Genomic DNA, 22084 nt, shown 5'->3' on the forward strand with positions numbered 1-22084 from the left:
ATATAAATAATAATAATATAAACGATAACACGGATATACGTTTTGTACTGACTACTATAATACTGTATACAACCAGTGTTGTACATTAAATAGATAAGAATATACACGCGAAAAGTAGATTTACTTACTTCTAACATAACTTAAATCAAACATAATAGGGTATAATTTAGAATATTTATTTTATGATAAAACTATTATTATTGTTTACAATCAAATCATATCATTAATATACATTTATTGATTCTCCTATAAATTACAATATCTTGTTGTAGCATTTTGGCAACCGGTCTTTTGCCAAAATGCTAATCTTTCTTTTATAAGTAACATAGCAGTTATCGATCCACCTAACCTCGGAGGTAAAAGTGCCAAACCTAAACCCGGTATCAATGACACGAGAGGGAACCCATGACTAGTTGACCTGATGATTGTGGATGCTGTTACGATTTCTTCCAAGATTGCTGAACACTGTCCGTAGTCTATATGATCCTTATTCAATGAACTGTCCATTTCTTCAAATACATCATTCAAATGCAAAGCAAACCGGCCAGATAACATCACTTGCACCAACGTTGACGCCGCACCGGTTACAGGTATTGCGCTCAGTGTTGTCATTACCGTATAAATAGATTCCTGTGTCAATAACGCCGTTTGTAAATCTTCGATCTGTTCATCGTTTCCACAGAACGTGGAAACATTGGAAGAACATAATGCAATTGTTAACGATATGTAAAAAACCACAGAATATATTGCTTTCATTTTTATTGTCACGTAGGTACAGCACAGTTGTGTAAATATCCCAAGAGGTACGCCTGATATTCGTACGAGTCGCAATGTGCCGAGTGAGCGTCTGTAAACATGCAATGCATACATATTAAATACCTATGTAGAACAAGGTAATCTGTCAAAAAGTCAATTTTTAAAAAAGTTGGACAAATAGTCTAAAAATACAAAATATTCTATTAAATTTAATATTTTTTTAAAAAATGTAATTAATTTTATTAATATTACCTACATTATATTTGAATTTGATTATTATGATGTATATATTATTCATGATTTGTTGGATAACTGTGCTGAATACATTAAGAGTTTTAGTTTAAGAAGCCACTTAAAAGAAGTAAAACTTTTTCCCTTGAAATAATTAAACGACAGAATATCTGCTTTCGATAACGGACCAGAACACAACAAACAATGCATGGGGTCTATGGATCATATAGATGTAGGAAAAATTAAATAATCAGCATCTTAAATGTTATATTTCATCAGGTATTTTGGGTTTTTCTTATCGGTGGTTTTGTACTAATAGGTGAGCAAATTTGGGACCTTTATTTATTAAAGTCTTAGATACTAGACTACGTTTAAGTTGTCAGTCCTAAGTCTGAATAAATTTTCGTGTGGGACCTCAAACCTTATTTAAATAAAAACTGAACTCAATCTTAGTTATTAGTGATGAACCATTAGTTTGTGTTACTGGGGCTGAAATTAAAAGAATTCGTTATAAAGTCATACATTATACATATCATACATATTATTGTAAATAGAGATGTAGATGATGAAAACCATAAAATTTATAATAATAAAAGTGTATTATTTGAGTGCAATACGTTGTTCCTCCAATAATATTAGAGTAAGTTCAAAAATATAGAAGCACAAATCTTTCTTTTAAATATGTTAAATTAAAAAAATAGTGAATTCAAACATCCAATCACTTTACAATAATAATTATAGTTTAATAAAAATTACGTTTTCTTAAACAATGATTTATGCGAAAAATTCTTCTATTGTCAACTCATTATTACTAATTATTGAATATATATGTAACGGTCAATGACGAAAATTATATTTACGTTAAAGCCCGGCCAATGTCCAAAATGACCTTGTACAATACAAATTTACGTAAATGATTGGTTAGGTTAGGTTATTATATAATGTTAAATTATTATTTTTATTATATATATTTTCTTATACTTATACCTAATAAAAATATAATAGAAATCCACTATAGTTGGGTAAGCAGATACCTATATGGCTATATATCAATCTGATGTTTACTTTATTATTATTTTTGTAGTGATCGAGGTTTGTAGGTACTGACTATTTAAGAAACCGAGCGGAGTCTTTCTGTACAGAAATTTTAAGTAAAAATGTAGACATAATTACATATGAAAACCGAGAGTTATGATTTTAAAACTTTTGTTGTAATTTAAAAATGTTATTTGTAGGTATAAGAAATTTTAGAGTATATTATTATATTTCATACACACAATGACATTTTCGAATGTAATTTTTTTGGAAAAAATCAATTTACCCACTGCTATACCAATGACTAATAGTAAAATAAATTACCTACTTAAACCACAATCATACTACCAAAAATATTTAGTAATATTGTAGGCCGACAAACCGGCTTTTCTCAGAATCATTTTTTGTACACAATGTTTTACATCATTAAAATTAAATTTAACACAATCCAATATAGTGACCTACTTGTTAACTACTGTACATCAGAGCGACACCGACACCGATCTGTCCTAATATATAACGCTGTAAAATTTGTGTGTTTGAATCTCAAGAACTACTGGTGTGAATTGAAAATTTTTTTTTATTGGATCGTCCTTCATCGAGGAAGGCTATATAACATTACGTTACGACCAATCAATAGAAGTGCTCAAACAGGGATTTTGAGATTTACGATGGAAATATATGTTTATAAATGGTTGCTATTTGTTAAAGGAGAAATAATTAATAGAAAAAGTATTTATTTATTATTGGTTGCAATTGGTTAATCGGGCAGATCAGGTACCAGCATGCATCAAATCGAATTTTTGCTCATTTCCTACCAGGGTGGCTAAGGTGCACTTACTGCAGTGGGTTACACCAAAAAGGAGTTGAACAATCACAATTGTCTTATCCCCCCCCCCCCACTCAATTGTTATTACGTAACGTCAGAATTGATTGTTCACGTTTTTTATGTGAATTGCGCGTATTCATGTTGTGTTTTCAAATATTGTCATTGGGTTTTTAGCAATATTGATACGATAAGGGTGTTTTGCACGTTGGGTGCTATCTTATTATTCTTTTTGTGCATAGTTTTAGCGGTGATCTCAGGTTGTTCGACCGAATGTCGTATAGTGAGCATGTGTGTACATTTTATGTCGTATTTTGCTCATTGCCATTGGCTTTTTGGCACTATTTGTACGAATACGGTTTCTTGTTATGTCGTATGTTCGTGAGTGTAATTATCGTCCCTTTGTAAAATATTTTAGGATTAATATTTTAAGTGAATATTACATGGTGCGTATGCGCGGAGGATGTGTTTCTGTCGTGTAAGTTAAACTTACTTAATATAGTGATAAATAAAATATTTGGTATTACGACTTTTTAGGTTAGTATAGTATTTATATAGGTTCATGTATGTAAGGGCTGTAATGAATTTTTGTTGAGGTGTTGTTCTGATTTGCGTTACGATATATTTTTGCTATTTTTATTCTCCCCTCGTGTAATTTCAGCATTGGTTTTCTGTTGCTTAGGTGCTTGAGTACATATTTAGATGATTATTTGTTCATCTTTTATCTTATCTAGATAAATAGTTACAAGGTATCTAAACGTTCATCTTATAATTTTTTTACTTATCTAAATAGATTCATCTAGATACATGTTTTATTGATAAAAATCACGAAATTGTACAAACGCATTTTAAATATTTATACAGATTCTCAAACCGAGTTTATGGCTTATAAATAATCTAATTATTTTTATTTATATCATTCTTATTGTTATGTTCCTAGTGCCCAACTAAAATATACCTAAATTTAAAACCGATTTTTAATAAAAATCGCATCTTTTATTATCTAGATAAAAAAATATTTATCTTTATCTAAATAGATATTAGTTATGTTATCATTTATATGTACTTATCTAGTTACATTTGATTTGCATTATCTTTATTTTTATCTAAATACTTATCTTATCCGAACACTGCACGTGAGAGTATTTCCTGTAAAACGTGGTTTTGAGCAAAATATCTATTTTTTACAATTGTGTACATTATCGGAAGTTGTTTTTGACTTGTGAGTGGACGCAAGGGACGGAGTCATCAACTTATTTTTAAAAAAATTAGCGTAACCCTACTACTATTTATAAGGGGGACGCATGTGACTCTTCATAATTCTGAATATTTATTAAAATGCGCGAGATACCAATTACAATCATGATTTATCTTATGGATTAGTTAATATTAACCAATTATTACTAAACAGTTAATTTATTTATTTTATTATCCTGTTTAGTTTATTATTATTGATGACAATAATAAATATATTAGGTACCTAGACCTTAATGTCTTATATTAACTTTTATTTTTTTTATTGAATATTTAGATATAAATATTTTTGTATGATTTAAAGAAGGGAAATAGGGGATGTGGGGATATTGCTCAATACCGTTTAACAAGAGGTGGGGGACGCTCTTATTTTAAAAGTAAACAAAGTCACCCAATTTAATTTTTCCAAGTCGAGTAAATATAGGATTGGTAAGGTTAAGTTAGGTACATTCTTATAGTTGTATAGCTAGGACAATATAATATACAATAAGAAACAACAGTGTGAATAGGGTGTTGACCAGTTGCCTCCCACAGCTGTTATCGGGATTTTAAAAATATACCAGTTGCCCTCAAAGAAATGTACCAGTTGCTCTCACTTGTTAATATACACACGATTACAATATATAGCCTGTAAAAAAGAGGAGGTAAATATACAAATAATAAATAAAATTATTTATAAAAATTTTGTAAAATAGTATACAATGAAAGAAAATGCTTAGAATAATTACCAACAAAATAATATGAAGGAGTCAATGAAATTATAATTATTATAATTAATTGAAAACCAAATAAATATGTTTGTGTTATTCATATGATATACCAAATACAGCTCACTAGGTACTGACTACTAAAATAGTAAAATATATAATAATGTGTAGGGGTGTGGGGCAGAGCTTCCACTATTGAATTCTACTAAATATTCAGACCCATAGAAAATTAATGAGTACGCCAATGTAACAGACAATTTGAAATTGGTGCATCTAAAAGGTGGAGAAAATTTTCCAAAACAATGAATTAAAAAAATATAAAGGATTGATGAATAATTTTGAATTCAATTCAGGTAATTATACCCGTTTACTATATTTGTATCCTTTCATTTTTGGAGAATATAGAGAATATACCGCCATTATCATATAAATTATATTTATTCTTAGTTAATATTATACTAGCATAAAATTATAAAAGCATAAATTAATGATTAATACATCATATTTAAGCGTGGTGTAGTATAGGTATGAGAACAGTGAGTGAATATTGTATAATTTCATAATTTACCTATTAAGTTATGGTATTTAAATTTTGTGTTTTTAGTTTGTTTGATAAATAGATAAGTGTTTTGTCGCACAATTTTTTTTTTTAAGGAGCCTCCAATTGGTAGTTGCACCTTGGCCTCCCGAGACTTATATCCGGCACTGCATAAGTAAAACAACACAAAGTAAGTGAGTCATCGCATACACGTCTAGTCTGAAGATAATTTCCTGATTAATAACTGAAGAATAATCTAGAAAGTGTAGACGTGGGCACGGCTGGAATCGAATTATAATTGGTTATTGTTTTAACGGCGAACGCACAAATAAATCTACATGGAATGCCAGACTAAAATCATCGGATTATAATATTATTACTATACCTGCATGGCTGTACATATACATACAAAAGAAACAAAAAAAAGAAAAACCCAAAAACAATCGATAAATTGTGTATACCTAATAGGTTTATAAGTATGTGATATAATAACAACGATTACAGACAAAAAATACTAAACCTTACGGCGTCACTATAATATGAACAAAGAACCGAATCATGAGCATTATACCTATATAATAAACGATGCATATTGACTAATGACCAATGTCTATGTTTTAGAGGAAAAAATACTTAACCGTATTATGATATACTAATACTAGTAACCTACAGAAAGTATATATATACCATTTTGAGTTCAAGAAGTTGATAATTTCGGGACAGTTTTAAAATAAATTATAATGGGTTATTGTTTGAAAGGCAAACGAACTAATTTATATACACGTAATGTAAGAATAAGGTCGTCCGATGATAATTATTACTATACCTGTACCTGTAAGAATGACCCAACAAAAATTGATAATTGTATAGACCTAAAAAATACCAAATATGTATATTGTATATGAGCAGTGGATATAATAATAACGATTTCAGAAAAAAAAACACAAAAACCGATGGCTAGGTTATAAAGCAAATAAAGCAAAAGACAATAACAACGTTACATGTATTGCCTTTGACTTAATGAAAACCTTACCGACGCCTACGTTATATCAACAGGAATTTGATATTATAAAAGGCAATAGTGGACCTACTATTTTGGGGTTAATAATCTATTAACAATAAGTTTGTGATGTATTTTTGGGATGAGTCAGTTGCTTTAAGAGGTCCCCAAGAGATTGGTTCATGTATTTTGCACTTTGTAAAAACTTATGTATCTAATATAAAATATAAAATATAATCTAATATTATCATGTATTCTGACCAGTGTAAGGATCAGAATAGAAATATAAAAATGGCTACGGTTTGTAACTACATAGTAGCTAATACTTCACTATCTGTTGATGAAATTAATAACAAGTTTTTAGTAAGCGGTTACTTATTTTTACCATGCGACCAAGATTTTGGGTTAGTTGAAAAACAAAAAAAATGCCTTCCCGATATACATTTACCTGATGATTAGAACCGTTATAGTTTCTGCTAGAAAAACCAACCCATTTCAAATTGTAAATATAACTAAAGATGATTTGTTTTCAACAAAATCATTGGAAAAACAAATTACAAATAGATAAATAGATGTAACTAATGATAAGGTACCTACAACCCAGATAGCAAATTTGTATTGCTAACATATTGATAAAATATTTGTTTTAAATATAAATATATTGTAGCATTATTTTTTTTAGATATAATCATAATGTTTTTTTTATTGTGTAAATATTGTAGCAAAGACCCGTGGCAGACAAATAAAACGTGGAAGCAACATTAAAAACAATATTTTAATCATATAAGTCGGGAAACATTGTGACCATATTGGTCAGCAATATTGTAGCAATAACCTGTGGCAGACAAATAAAACGTTGAAGCAACATTAAAAACAATATTTTAATCATATTACTTTGGAAATATTGTGACCATATTGGTCAGCAATATTGTAACAATTATCTGTCAATATTTATAATATTGCTGAGATATATTTATTTTGTTTTAAATATTGTAATTGTTATACTTATTTTAGTTATTAATATCAAAAAATAAGATAAAACCATTTGCCTTAATGTACAATATTTTATTCAAATTCATATATTAAATATTCTTTGTTGGAACATACAACGTGATATCATAATAGTAGGTAAAATAATAATAATACAAATTACAATTTTATATTTAAATTGCAATATAGTAGTATTATAATGATAATCATAGGTTGGGACTTACAACATTATATTATAATAGTAGGTAAAATAATAATAATAAAAATTACAATTTTATATTTAAATTGCAATATAGTAATTGAATAGTTAATACAATAAAAAAAAATACTGTGGACAATATTGATAAACTAATAAGTTATTAAAATAATAAGTAATATTATTATGATAATCATAGTAATAGAAATACATTTTAAAATAATTTTACATAATAATATATTCATAGTTGGGACTTACAACATTATATTATAATAGTAGGTAAAATAGTAATAATAAAAATTACAATTTTATATTTAAATTGCAATATAGTAATTGAATAGTTAATACAATAACAAAAAATACTGTGGACAATATTGATAAATAACTATAATTTTATTTTCTTCTTTTGATTTAATCGGTTGGTGGCTTGTGCCATCCATTTAGACAATGCTGTGGATATTTCTTCATCTGAAGTCATTTCAAATTTTTTATTTATTCTTATAGATTCTGTAAATTATTAAATGTAATGAATAATAATAATTATACTGTTTTAAGGCCACTGAAATAAGTAACTTGAATACTATGAATTAGTTATAGTTTATAATGTTATATATTTATTTTTAAATATATTTTAAAATGGCAGTAAATAATTATTAATAAATTATAAATGCTCCCAGATATAACTATTATAAATAGTTGCTTATTATTTCCCTAAATCTATGGTGGCTTATCTACTTTTAAGAATCTGAATAGAGCAATATAGTAGAGTATTGATTTTACAAAATGTTTGTTTTGTGTGTGTCTAACAGCACTTATTTTAGAAGAAATCATACTTAGGTTTTCTGCTAACAAATTAGATGTATAGTTTATACTTTGGGAAAGATGAGATATTTAAATAATAGGGTAAACATGGTTACCAAACAATTAAACCGCTAATGTTCGGAATCGTTTTTTTCATATTTTATTCAAATTCAAACTTAATACATCTATCAATAATAATAATGTACTCAATTATGGTGAGGTAAATGCTTGACACCTATACTGAAAGCAGCAGCCGAGTGGTTATATATACTTACTGCAGGCTTGGTTTTATATACCTACATAATTACCATATTAATACTATTTAAAATCCTTACCAAACAACAAACGGCAACAGTTCAACCCTTGGAATTTATTTTTTCCTTTAAATCCAACATACGAATAATCTTTAATAAAATTGTCAAGAAACATACGTTGCATAATTCTTCTAACAGAATCATTTATTTTTGAGCCAGCTAATCTTGAAAAAATGATTGCCTATAAGTATAATTATTCAAAATAGTTCAAATTTAAACTGAATGTTGAGTACAATTAATTATTATTATTACTTGATTTTTCCTAATCTTTATATCAACTAATAATTTTTCAATTTTATCCATATCGTCAGAATTTTCTATGGGCCACATTATTTCAAATCCATCAGAAATATCATAGTCTAAAGTTTGCTTTGGGAGAGAAGAATCAATAACTTGAGCTGTCATATTTTTAATGGTTTCAACCGAGTAAGATAAGCTTTTCATTTCATATTTCAAATTTGTTAATGTGGTTTTAACAAAATTTTCAAAGTCTAAAACAAAACAAAATAAATAGATATAATGTAACACATGATTTAATCTATGAAATAAATTATAGGTACACTATTATAATACCAGTATTTGACGACGTTATTACAGCTGAAGGAGTAGAAACAGAAGATGAAGTTGAAGGCTTCTGTGTTACAAATGATATTGAAGATTTACTTGTTGATGGAGTAAATTGCTCATTATTAGTCTCATTTAAAATGTTAACATCTATAATACATTCAATTATTTAATTTTAAATAGTGCAGTTTTAAATCCTGAAAAAACTAAAAATACAATAGGTATAATATACAGTAATAAAATTATAAGATACCTGGAATATCATAGATTATATTTTCTGCTTCTGCGTCTGCATCTGTTAAATTGTTAACTTCACTCATTGTACCTAACAGCTGTATTTCAGAGTCATTTTTGTATAAAATGGTGGATATATGTGCAGTTGATTCACTATTATCTGATGATTCATTATCGCCTATACAAATTAAGATTTTACAATAATTATTTCCAAAATTCGATTTTAATTCAAATTATTAAAATACAGTTGATTTAGTTTAAATATAATATAAACAGTAGTAGTTTAGTAACAGTAATAGTAATAGTACACTCACTGTCTGCTTTAGCAACATTTGGATTATAAGATTTGTCAATATCACTGTCATCATTGGTATCTTCACCATTTTCACTATCTATATAATTGTTTAAAATAGGTATTATAATAGATGCAATTACAATACATAAGTATAATAAGCTAAAGAAAATAAAAACATAGCTATAAAATCTTTTTTAAAATTAAATAGATAGGTACCTGAAATATTATTTGCGAAAATAGGGGGTTTATTTGACCTAGGCAGTTTTTTTGGTTGTTTTGAAATGTTTCTTGCTCTTTTCAAGGATATCTTCATGTTTTCTTTTTTCTTTTTTTTGTGTGATTCTGAAGATGACAAATCAGATGTAATTTGAGCCATTTTTGCTTTTTTTTTTGCTTCTGTTAAAGACTCTGAAAAGAAGATTATATTTTTTACTATATAACTAGCTAATTTCTTAAATAAAATTAAAATTCTACACACCAATAGATTTGTCAGCTGCCAATCTTCTAGCATCAAAAAAATCGAAATCAAAAGTATTTGATGGTGTACGCATTTCAATCATTTTACTTTTGTTTTTTATATGTGATTTAGGCCAGGCGCACTGACCATTAGAAAACCAATGATTTGGCACAGCAGCCACAGTATTTGATTCGTTAAATATAATGATCGACCACATTTTCTACGAAAAAAAAAAAATAATAACTATTAATTATAAAAATAATAAATAATAAGTAAATGTATAGGTATACAGATTTATTATTATACCAATAGTTAAATTATGTTTATTTGATGCAAAATACTTGCCTTTATATTAAATACCTATTTATAGTAAATTGCAGGAAAATGTTGCCAATTGTAGTTATGCATATAAGTTATATAGTTACCTATATGTAAGATGGTATATATTGTATAGTATAATTTATATATCTAAAACCTAGGTATACCGTATAATAATATTTTAAAGATTGGGTAGATTTGTGTAGTTTTAAATTTTAATTATAATAAATATATTTATATCTAGACATTTTAGAATACATCTTATAATTTAATGATTTTTATTGTACATTTGAATGTAAAATAGACATAGCAATATTTTTATTTCCATGAACCAGAATTAACATTTTTGATTTAATATCGGTTAGTTCCCAATACTGTAGAACATTTGATAAATCTTGAACAATCCAAATATCTAATTGAGAAGAATTAATTGGGTTATTGTAAAAATCAACTTTGCTTAAAAACTTATATCCAACAATTATTATTTTATTATTAGGCTTTGCTAGTTGAACTATATTAACAACTTTTACAATTTCTTCCTTATTAGTAAGTATAAATCTATCTGCCAATCGTTTAATATGTATAGTGAAATTACTCCATTTATAAAATAAAAACTGACTGGAATACTTCAAATTGTTTAATATAGGTCCTTGTTGGTGTGTATTTCTTTTTGGTTTATTTGTTATTAGATAAATCTCGGTATCAATAGAACAATTATTTTCGTTATACCTACGAACAATTTGTTGTAGTGGTTGATGATGTTTTCGTAAGGCAGATTTTAATATTTTCATGTGATTTTCAAAAGGAAAACAACTAGATGAGTCAAGAGGACCAAATTGCTTGTAATCATTTACTAAATGTAACAAACCGTGTATGTTGTATGAAACAAAATGGTCTCCATATATATATTGGAAACTTTTCACAAAATAATGTAACAATTTATTTGCATATTCTATTTTATTATTACTTTGATTTTTACTCAAAAGAATTATCATAGCAATATTCAATGACATAAAATTATCATAGCATTCTTCTGATAGTACATTTTTTAAAACCACAGGGCCAGTATATAATAGGAACTGTCTTAATTCAGTGGCTTTCCACCGAGAAACATCTTGAATTATTCTAGGCTTTCTAGAAAATTCACTAGGGATGTAGATTTTCAGACTTACTAATGATCTACTAATATCATTAATTTTTTTACCATTTAGGCGTACTCTAAGAGGACCTGTATGAATCCAAAGATGTATGAGTTTACGCATAACCCCTAATAAAACTAAATGCATGTAATCTAATGGGAAGCATTTAACAATATCAAAATTAGGAAGCTCAATTAAATTTGAAGTAATACCTTCTCTAACGTGATGTTGTTTTTGAACCATAGCTACATAACCATTGTGAGTTCTCGACTGACACCCTCTTTCTAAATACGGAAAACATGTTCTATTATTCAAATATTCACCACTTTGAAAACACCGGGTACATGAAGAAAAACCTGAATGTCCTTTTATTTTTAAAAGAAATGAACGAGCCGGGGCATCACAGCAAAATGCTCTAATTGAAACTTTGTATAGTATATTTTCCAACTCTAACCCATTTAATGTTAAATCTTTAGCTTCACGTATAAACTTTTCAAGATAATCATTACTGTCATGGGGTTTTTCATTACCATGATAAATTCCTACAGGGAATACATGATTAGAGTGTGGATATATGTATGCTAAAATAGGCCAAAACTGGCTAGAACTACTTTTAGATAAAGGTAAACCGTCTACTCCAACCATTACTTCTATCTCACTATCCAGTTTAAACTTCAATGAAGAATTCTTGATACCTTCCTTTAAACCAAAATGATAGTATATTCCAGGAGTTAAAATATCTATATTTGTGGTTTTTGATGACCCACACTGTAGTAATGTTCTACAGTCTAAGGGCAATTTTTGTAATGGAAGATAATTTTCTTCTTTAAGAATTGATAATAATTTGTTGATAGTCACATGCGGAACATTACATTCTATAGCCCATTTTTTTAGTTTTAAATCTATAGGTATTTTAGTAGTATACATTTGTATGTTCACAGTCTACTTTTTGTGTCACCACGGTAATTTCACACCGTTCAAGGGAGGATGTCCCCCTTGGACACAATAATTTTACCGTATAAAAATTATGAAGAATTTGTACACTTTTTACACGGTAATTTCACACCGTTCAAGCGAGGATGTCCCCCTTGGACACAATAATTTTACCGTGTAAAAATTATGAAGAGTTTGCACACTCAAAGTCAGTTTTGTCCAAATATTTACAGTGTACATGCTAAATGGTTTTTTTCTCAACAAACCTTATTACTAAAATGGAATAATTATTTAAAATACAGAACACAAGCCTTATTATAAAACTGAAATTATAATTACTAAATATTACTATATATTCACATTTTTTTTTCATTTAGGTTGGTTTCACTGTAATTTATCTAATTAATGAATGTCTATATTTTTTTTTAATTTATATACTTTTGAGTTATAAGCTAATCGTTTTTTATATTCAGTCGTCAATGATCCGCCGTTTACTCAAGTTGTGTCTCATTTTACTTTATTTTCTTAAAATTTCATTAAATTGTTTTACAATTTATAAATTTTTTTCAAAAATGAACTTTCAAAAATGTTCAAATGATTTTCAATCATTAGTTTATCGTATACGAAATAATCCGGCTGCAGTTCATCCAGAATTTTCTTCGTTTTCATCAAGATTTAAAACATTCAAATTATTCCCAAAAAATACTTTTCAAAATAAATATACATTGTCTGAATGTGGCTTAAAATATTCAGGAGTGGATGATGTTGTAGAATGCTTTTGTTGCGGACTTATTCTTCATAACTGGGAAAGGCTGGACGATCCATGGATTGAACATTGCAGATTCAGCCCAAGGTGTTTATATGTGTTATTAATGAAAGGTAATCAATATGTTCAAAACATATTAAGTAAATATTGTAAAACCGAACATATTTGTAATTGTGAAACTGGGTCATACGATACCGTTTGTTAATCATGTTTTTTTATTATATTATGTTATAGTAAATGAAAATAAATGTTGATTTTTTAAAACAACTTATATGTGTTAATATTTGATTTAATATCTCGTGAACGTATAGCCTAGTGGGTTAGCGCGTGTAGCAATAATTTAAATGTTTTCAGGTAACAGGTAAGTATATGTAATTCTCCCCTCTACTACATGCAGTAGCCGACTATGCTATACGTTCACATTTTTTGCATTTTTTTTTTTTTTTTTTTTTTATCTATCAAGTTTAGTATATAATACGCTTGCAAAGTAAAAACGCTTTCAGTTCAAAGTATATCCCTCATCGGTTATATTACATCAAATTTTTAAAAAAAATAATTACGTTTATAGTTTAAAGGTTTTTTAATTATTAAAAAGAAAAGAACTTTAATTTGTTATGGGTCTACCGGTAATTGTGTCAAAATCGGTATTTGACATACGTCCATTTGGTAAGAAGAGTGTTACGGTTGGACTATTAATCAGCAAACAAATTTCAATTATTGTGTTATTAGAGTGTAAGTTAACGAAAAAAATTATTACATTAAATTTAGAGCAATGGTGTACGCTCATGTCTGAATCTAATTACATTTCAATTACTAACAACTTACATACCAGGTGTAGACGTGTAAAAATTACTGAGAACTTTACATATTCAATTAATGTGAAGCAGAGTTCAATAACCTTGCATATAAATGATGATTATATTACACTCTCGCATATAGATTTCTGCAGACTAAAACAACTTCAACATTGTGTCGACCTTTATATCGCAGAAAAACAGAAACGTCTACCGAGTTTTCAAACAACATTCGATGCAGCTTACGAACTGATTAAAAACGATGTCCGTGGTTTGCCCATCAGTTGCCAGAGAAACGAATTCACAAACCAGTATATACAGAACTATGATTTTAGTTATTATTCTCATCTACAAAACGATGACACTTCATTTTTGTATGAGATTTTACAATTTCATTTTAATGTAATGTCTGACATGATTTTACAGGACTTAATAGTATGATATAATACAAATTCATTTATATTTATGTATTGTTTTTTTTATTAAATAAATAAAAATATTTTTATACTACATTTTTTTTTTTTTCATGCGGCTAATTTATTTCTTATTGTACGACGTTCCGGGTCTTTCAAAATTACATCAAATATAACCTGCATGGTCTCGTTTAAACTTGTATTGAGAGTCTGATCTTTTGACTTGTCCGATGTCGTCACCTTGACAGATGCCTCAGAGTGTCGCCACCTGCAACATAAATTAATTATTCAATCAGTTTGGCAGTGAATAAAAACTAATGATTTTTTTCATTTAGCAATAGTTTTTTAATTAAAAAATAAACCAAAGTCTAGTCTTTACCTTTCCTTTGTTGGGACGTTGTGTATATTCGCACACTTGTAATGTGTTATCGTCCAATAATCCGTCGGCTTTTCGTCTGGATTAAATTGGCTTTTGATGGTAGCCAAACCATCTCCCTGACGAAAAGTGACAGAATTAAAAATCTCTTCATCAAATTCTTCCGCCCGCAATTTCTCTTCGAGAATTTCTCTGTATGATGAACTCTAAAAAAAAAAACAAATAAATAAATTCATGCCATAATTCATAACCTTAGAATATTAGATAAAGTATTAATATGATAAATTATTATTTATCTTACTGTTTTCATCTGTTTTTTTTTGTTTTTTTTGTCTACTGTTTTTTCAGCCCCTCTTTTTAACGATGTTTTGACCTGCTTTGAAGTAGAAGGCTTTTTTGTGTCCAGGGACTCAAATTCGTTCTATAAAACATAAACTAAGGTGAATAACTATAAATGTATGAGTGGCTTACAGCCGATCTCTAAAACAATATTGAGCAACGTTACAGTCACACTCTAATTATTATTTAATTTTAATATTATGTTTAAAATAAAGTTATAATCAACCACGAATTTATTATAACCATAGCGTTGAGTAGTTTTACGACTGACCTCCAATTTGCTTTAGTTATTAAAGTGATTCAATTACTAACCTCTGATCCGGAATCGATGATCGAAGTTCTGTAAGACATCTTGAAGCTGAATTGTTATAGATGATGAAGAAGTTCTAGTTGCTGAATGTTGACTGTAATATTGCTGTTAATACGCTAGCCTTATATACTGTAATGTTTCCACTACCATAGATACTTTGAAATGTGGAATATTCATAGCAATGTTCATTAAACCAGCCAACGCCCTTAATTTGTCCTCTTATTAATATCAGTTTTATTCCGCCAACGGTCTTATACGACCTCCTATCGATACTAGTTTTTATTCGGACAACGCCCAGTTTTATTCCGCCAACGGTCTTATACGACCTCCTATCGATACTAGTTTTTATTCGGACAACGCCCTAAAATTTGACCTAGCTATTTTTAAATGAATATTCCGGACTACGGTCAACACCAATACATACATTATATATTATAATTACTATTACTACAAAATAACTTAGTTGTTTTTAAAATTAATATTACATGAACAGGTCATACGATTTCTTCGAATAGAATGTAAGTTTTAAACGATAACTAGGAAAGTAGGAGATGATTCTCGACTATATAACGCAGCATTTGATAGTCAAACGATATCAGTCCAGCTTGTGTTCTCTACCAGCAACAACAAGCGGCAGTCATTCACCATCGAATATTGAAAATACTTCAATCCTACCAAGTTTACCAGTCCAGCATCGACATCATCAATAAGGGTTCATCACTCAACATTGGAAAATACTTCAAACCTACATAGTTTACCAGTCCAACACCGGCATCATCAACAGTCATTCGTCTCTAAACATTAGAAAATACTTTAATGTAAGTACCTATTTATTTCATTATTTATATATTTTTAAAAAAAAAAATCATCTTATCGAATCTAAAACTCCACATCTTTACTAGTTTTTAAACGAAAAATAATACACGATAGCAAAAAACATAACATAACATAAGCGTTTAGGGAAGTGGTTATAAGTGGTTATAATGAACCGATATTCAATAGTTTTATTAGTAATTTTAATATTAAATGTACAAGGTTTTTATAATTAATTTTTTTTTTTAAATTTAAAAGGTTGATTAATTAAAATATCTATGTTTATCATGTTGTATATTAAATGGTTAAAAAAATGTTAGAAAGTTGAAATAAGTTGAAAAAAAACAAGTGTATACAGTATGTATATGATTATAATTATATGAATAACATAATATAAAAACTTGATTATTATAATATATAAAATATAGACATATTAGCTTACATTAAATTATTCACTATGCTGACTGATATATTATAGTCATTTTAACTACCATAATGTATATTTAATGATTAAAAAATGCTAAAAAGTAGGGATACGTTTAAAAACAAGTTTGTATTCCGTATACAGTATGTAAATGATTATATTTATTGAATAACATGATATAAAACTTGATTATCAGCTAACTTTAAATTATATCCAATGCTAGTTGATATAGGAACCAGTTTCTAATTATCAGATTTTTTTTTTTTTTAACATATTTCTTTATATATATTAGTTCTAACATTTTTTTAACCATTTTAAATAATGAATTCTCACAATGATATTTTAAACGAAATAGACTATTATAAACAAATGATTGAAAGTTATACAGAAACGGATGAAAAAGACCATTTCATGAGAAGATGGAGACTTAAACAGAATAAAAAAAATATTAAAAATATAAAATATCAATTGTTTTTAACTAGAATAAGTCCTTCTCCTTCTCTCAATGTAACTTATATTAACGAATATTATATACATACATGTGTATTAAAAGAAAAATTGCTTTTTTTTAAAGAAGAGAAAGAAAAGATCCTTATATTTTATCGTTCTAGATGTACCGACTATTGGCAATGTATAAATAATTTTAATATGCAGATACAAAATCTTAATTATCAGTTACAGGAATTGGGTACAATCTGTTAAAAACAAAATAAGATTATATTTTTTTAATATAAAGTATTGTATTTATTATGTTTATGTTTAAAAAATAATTTGATGATAGACACATGTAAATAAATAAACATTCTAAATTAAAAGTTTTTTGTTCAATTATTTAATTGTAAATAAGCTAAATATACCAACCATACAAAAAAAATGTTTTATTTATTAATTGAAGTAAACTTAACATAATAATCACAAACTAATGTTTATAGATGATGTATAACCATAATTTATTTTAATTTGTTGATAATATTTATACATATGTGTGAATACATAAGCTAGTCTATTATTATAAGTATTATTCACTAATTAATATACACTATTTTATTTTTTTTATTACTATCAGTTAGTGTATAAAAAAAACTATGACATTTTCAGAATAAAAAAAAAAAAATAAAAAATAAAAAATGGAATCAAAATCATTTATTATGGATGAAATTAACGATGTTATCCGAAAGGCCGAGCAAATTGATCAAGCAATGGATGAGGCAGCAGTAGAATTAAAAAAAAAAATTAAAATTATTGATATAAAAATAAAAAAAGCGGGTTTAAAACAAAAAAAAATAATGAATGAAAAAAAAAAGATTGCAAATGATTATTTACATTTGCTACATACAGATAAGAAACGTGAAAAAAATATTCGAAAAGAATTATCTATATTATATGCACAGTACAATTATATGAACAATGGTTAATAGTAATTCATAATTTTCTTGTTTTCATTCATTATTTTTTCACCTCAAAACAGCTTTTTTTATTTTTTATGTTTTGTAAATATATTCTAAATGTATTAATTTATTTGAATGATATTTTAAATAAAATGATCTTTCTACATTATTATATTTTTTTTTTTTTATATATTCTATTACAGTTTCATCATGAAAAGACAAACGGTGAGAAAATGCCAGCGGACAATTTCTACTGATAAAGAATTATTCGAAATTGAACGATTTAAAAAATGCTCGAAAACTTTTATCATAAAAAATACATTGGATTTTATAGATTACACGCTTTTTTTAAACTATATTTCAGAGAAATTAATTTTTAAGTTAAAAGAATCGTGTAAAAATACATCTATAAAATTTAATTTAGTCGTGGATAGTGTTTACGAAAGAATTATTACACAAGAAGTACAGGATATTGCATTCAAAACTTTTAATGTTCTTGCATGTAATTCATCTAATTTTAAAAAAATACTAAACGATATGTTCAATAAATTGTTGCGGGAAGAGACAGATTTTACACAGAAAGGTTCTGGATGGACGCTTAAGGTAATAGAAACATTACAGTTGAGAATCAATATAGTGAATCCTCTTAAAGGAGGAACATATATTGATTTACCTAAGTATATTAAAGATAAAAGAGCGATTATTAATGTGAAAAATAGTGATAATAAATGTTTTAAATATGCATTATTATCCAAGTTTGATAATCGCTCTAATAAAACTAATTTTCATGAAAAATATTTTAAGATGTTAGAGTTAAAAAGTAGTTTAAATTTTAAATGTGTTGATTTTCCAACACCAATCAGTCAGATACCTAAATTTGAACGTATAAACAATATTTCAATAAATATTTATAGTTTGAATGACAAAAAAACTATTTTTCCCTTGTATGTATGTAATACCGAAAGAAATGATCATTTTGACCTATTTTTGTATAATAATGATGAAACATCGCATTATTGTTATATTCATAATTTTTCAAGATTAATCAGAAGTCAGAAAACGAAAAATTGTTCGAAGCTAATTATTTGTAAGAGATGTTTCACAACTTTTGGTACTCAACCGTGCAAAAGTAAGCTTTGGGGTGTAGAAGGATTAAATGAACATCGACGCAATTGTGGAAAGAATCCGTTGGGGAGGCCTATAATGTTTGAAGAGGGGGATGATGATTTCATCTATTTCAAAGGTTATAAAAAAACGCAGAGGATTCCATTTGTCATTTATGCAGATTTTGAATGTATATTAACTCCTAAACAACCTAATAAATTCATTAATAGACGTAAAAAACAAAAAAATCAGAAAACTCATGTTACACATTTACATGCAATTATGAGCTATGGGTTTTATGTAAAAGTTGACTATAGTATTATATCGAAAGAGCTGGTAAAACAGTTTGAAATTCCGACGAAAGTAATTATTTATAGAGGTAAGAAAGCTGCAAAAAAATTTATGAAAAATATGATCGATATTGGAAATGAAATTAATAAAATTTATCAAATTAATACACCGATGGACAAATTAACTGATAAAGAGGAACAACGTTTTCAAAGAACCAAGTTCTGTCAAAAATGTTCAAAACATTTTAAAAACAATAATTTGGTTAAAGTTCGAGATCACTGTCATTTTACTGGCAAATATAGGCAATGTCTCTGTCTTCAATGTAATTTCGAAATAACTAGTCCATCGTTCGTTCCAATATTCTTTCATAATTTATCTTATGATAGTCACTTCATAATTCGGGAACTAGGTTGCGATGATAAAGATATTCATATTATTCCTAATTCATCGGAAAAATATATATCCTTTAGCAAGGAAATCGCACCTAGATTTAGTATTAAATTTGTCGATACATTCCGTTTTATGAGTGAGTCGCTAAGTAAACTTGCAGCCAATTTATCTGAAGATAAGTTGAGGTTTAGAGAAACCCTAAAAATATTTTCAATCAAATCATTAGATTTAGTTACACGGAAAGGAGTCTTCCCTTACGAATATGTCGATAGTTGGAGTAAATTAGACAATGCTTTTTTACCATCAAAGCTTGAATTTTATAACTCGTTAACAGATGAACAAATTAGTGATGAAGATTATAGACATGCAAAAAATGTATGGAATACATTTGACGTAAAGACTTTGGGTGAATATAGCGATCTTTATTTAAAAACTGATGTTACCATACTAGCTGACGTGTTCGAAAATTTTAGAGACATATGTTTATCTACTCTCAGAATAGATCCTGCTCATTATATGACTGCCCCTGGATTTGCTTTTGATTGTATGCTTAAGTATACAAAGGTTAAATTAGAGAGGTTAAAGGATTATAATATGTTACTCTACTTCGAAAAATCAATCCGAGGCGGTATTTGTCAATCAACTAAAAGATATGCTAAAGCAAACATACCAAATATTGAAGGATTGGACTATAATTCGAATGAACCGATTACTTGGATTACATATCTCGACTGTGTAAATTTATATGGAAAGTCTATGTTGACAGAACTACCTTTTAAAGATTTTGAATGGGTTGATGATCTCGACATAGATGTAACTAAAATTTCTGAAGATTCTGAAGTAGGATATATATTAGAAGTTGATATCGAGTACCCTAAACATTTACATAAAACCCATAATGATTTTCCGTTTTTACCGTTTAACGAATGCCCACCGAATTCGAAAGTTGAGAAATTGTTAACTACTCTATCACCGAAAAAAAACTATATTGTACATTACAAAAATTTAAAACAAGCGATTTCTCACGGTCTTAAATTAGTAAAAATTCATCGAGCTATCCGCTTTTCACAAAAAAAATGGATGGCATCATACATTGAGTTCTGTACAAAAATGAGAGCAGAAGCAAAAAATGAGTTTGAAAAAAATTTCTGGAAGTTGTTAATTAATAGCGTTTTTGGTAAATGTATGGAGAATGTCCGAGCAAGAACTTCTATAAAACTGGTTTCATCAGAAAAAAAAGCGAATAAACTAATGACAAAAACTAGTTTTAAAGACAGAACTATATACTCTAAAAATCTCATGGCTATTCACCAACATAAGGAAACTATTAAATTCGATAAGGCAATTTATGTGGGATTTGCAATTTTAGACGTTTCGAAAACATTTATGTACGATTTTCACTATAATGTCATGAAGAAAAGGTATGGTACTAAAATTAGTTCTTTATATTCGGATACTGATTCCTTGATATACGCTATTCAAACTACAAATTTTTTCAATGATTTAAAAAATGATTTATTACCATATTTTGATACATCTAACTATCCCAAAGACCATTATTGTTTTAGCGAATTACATAAAAGTCAGCCAGGCTTTTTCAAGGATGAATTGAAAGGAATTATACTTAAAGAATTCGTTTCATTAAGACCGAAATTATATGCGTACAAAACTGTAGACGGTACTGAGGAAAAAAAAGCAAAAGGCGTAAAGAAATATATTATTAAAAAACATATGCAATTCGAAAATTATAAGGATATACTACACGCTTTTATAAACCATTTATCTGTTAAGGATAAATTAACTCACAGGGTCATGAATTTTATCCAATCAAACAAACATGTTGTTCAATCGAAAACAATGAACAAACTTGTTCTAAGCGCTAATGACGATAAACGTTATATAAATGACGACGGGATAAATACTTTGGCTTATGGTCACTACAAACTAGATAAATTATATAATTAAAGAAAAAAAAGACTTGATAAATCTCCAATCGGTATAAACAGAAAGCGCTATCAAACGGTAGTGAAGTAAATTTTTTTTTTTTTTTGTTTTTAAAAAAATTACAAACTGAAAACAAATAATTAT

General features: G+C 27.6%; 4 protein-coding genes across 4 annotated transcripts; 1 reads left to right on the forward strand and 3 right to left on the reverse strand.

Moving 5' to 3' along the window:
- Positions 1 to 246: 246 nt before the first annotated feature.
- LOC132934618 (uncharacterized) lies at positions 247 to 756 on the reverse strand. The gene has a single exon (XM_061000948.1). It carries the CDS (start codon positions 754 to 756, stop codon positions 247 to 249), a length of 510 nt encoding a protein of 169 aa, XP_060856931.1.
- Positions 757 to 7668: 6912 nt separating this feature from the next.
- LOC132935868 (uncharacterized) lies at positions 7669 to 10037 on the reverse strand. Its single transcript, XM_061002507.1, has 7 exons — positions 9958 to 10037; positions 9761 to 9838; positions 9466 to 9624; positions 9222 to 9362; positions 8901 to 9139; positions 8670 to 8829; positions 7669 to 8040 (listed from the first exon to the last, which is right to left on the reverse strand). Exons 3-7 carry the CDS (start codon positions 9530 to 9532, stop codon positions 7919 to 7921), a joined length of 729 nt encoding a protein of 242 aa, XP_060858490.1. The 5' UTR covers positions 9533 to 9624; positions 9761 to 9838; positions 9958 to 10037; the 3' UTR covers positions 7669 to 7918.
- Positions 10038 to 14647: 4610 nt separating this feature from the next.
- Positions 14648 to 15746, reverse strand: LOC132934665 (uncharacterized). The gene is made up of 4 exons (XM_061000992.1): positions 15589 to 15746; positions 15239 to 15358; positions 14941 to 15143; positions 14648 to 14829 (listed from the first exon to the last, which is right to left on the reverse strand). The coding sequence occupies exons 1-4, from the start codon at positions 15625 to 15627 to the stop codon at positions 14673 to 14675; spliced, it is 519 nt and encodes a 172-aa protein (XP_060856975.1). The 5' UTR covers positions 15628 to 15746; the 3' UTR covers positions 14648 to 14672.
- A 484-nt stretch (positions 15747 to 16230) lies between these two features.
- On the forward strand, positions 16231 to 22084 carry LOC132934663 (uncharacterized). Its single transcript, XM_061000991.1, has 2 exons — positions 16231 to 16404; positions 18415 to 22084. Exon 2 carries the CDS (start codon positions 18422 to 18424, stop codon positions 21959 to 21961), a length of 3540 nt encoding a protein of 1179 aa, XP_060856974.1. The 5' UTR covers positions 16231 to 16404; positions 18415 to 18421; the 3' UTR covers positions 21962 to 22084.

The sequence above is a fragment of the Metopolophium dirhodum genome, chromosome 1, assembly GCF_019925205.1.
Source record: "Metopolophium dirhodum isolate CAU chromosome 1, ASM1992520v1, whole genome shotgun sequence".
Taxonomy (NCBI): domain Eukaryota; kingdom Metazoa; phylum Arthropoda; class Insecta; order Hemiptera; family Aphididae; genus Metopolophium; species Metopolophium dirhodum.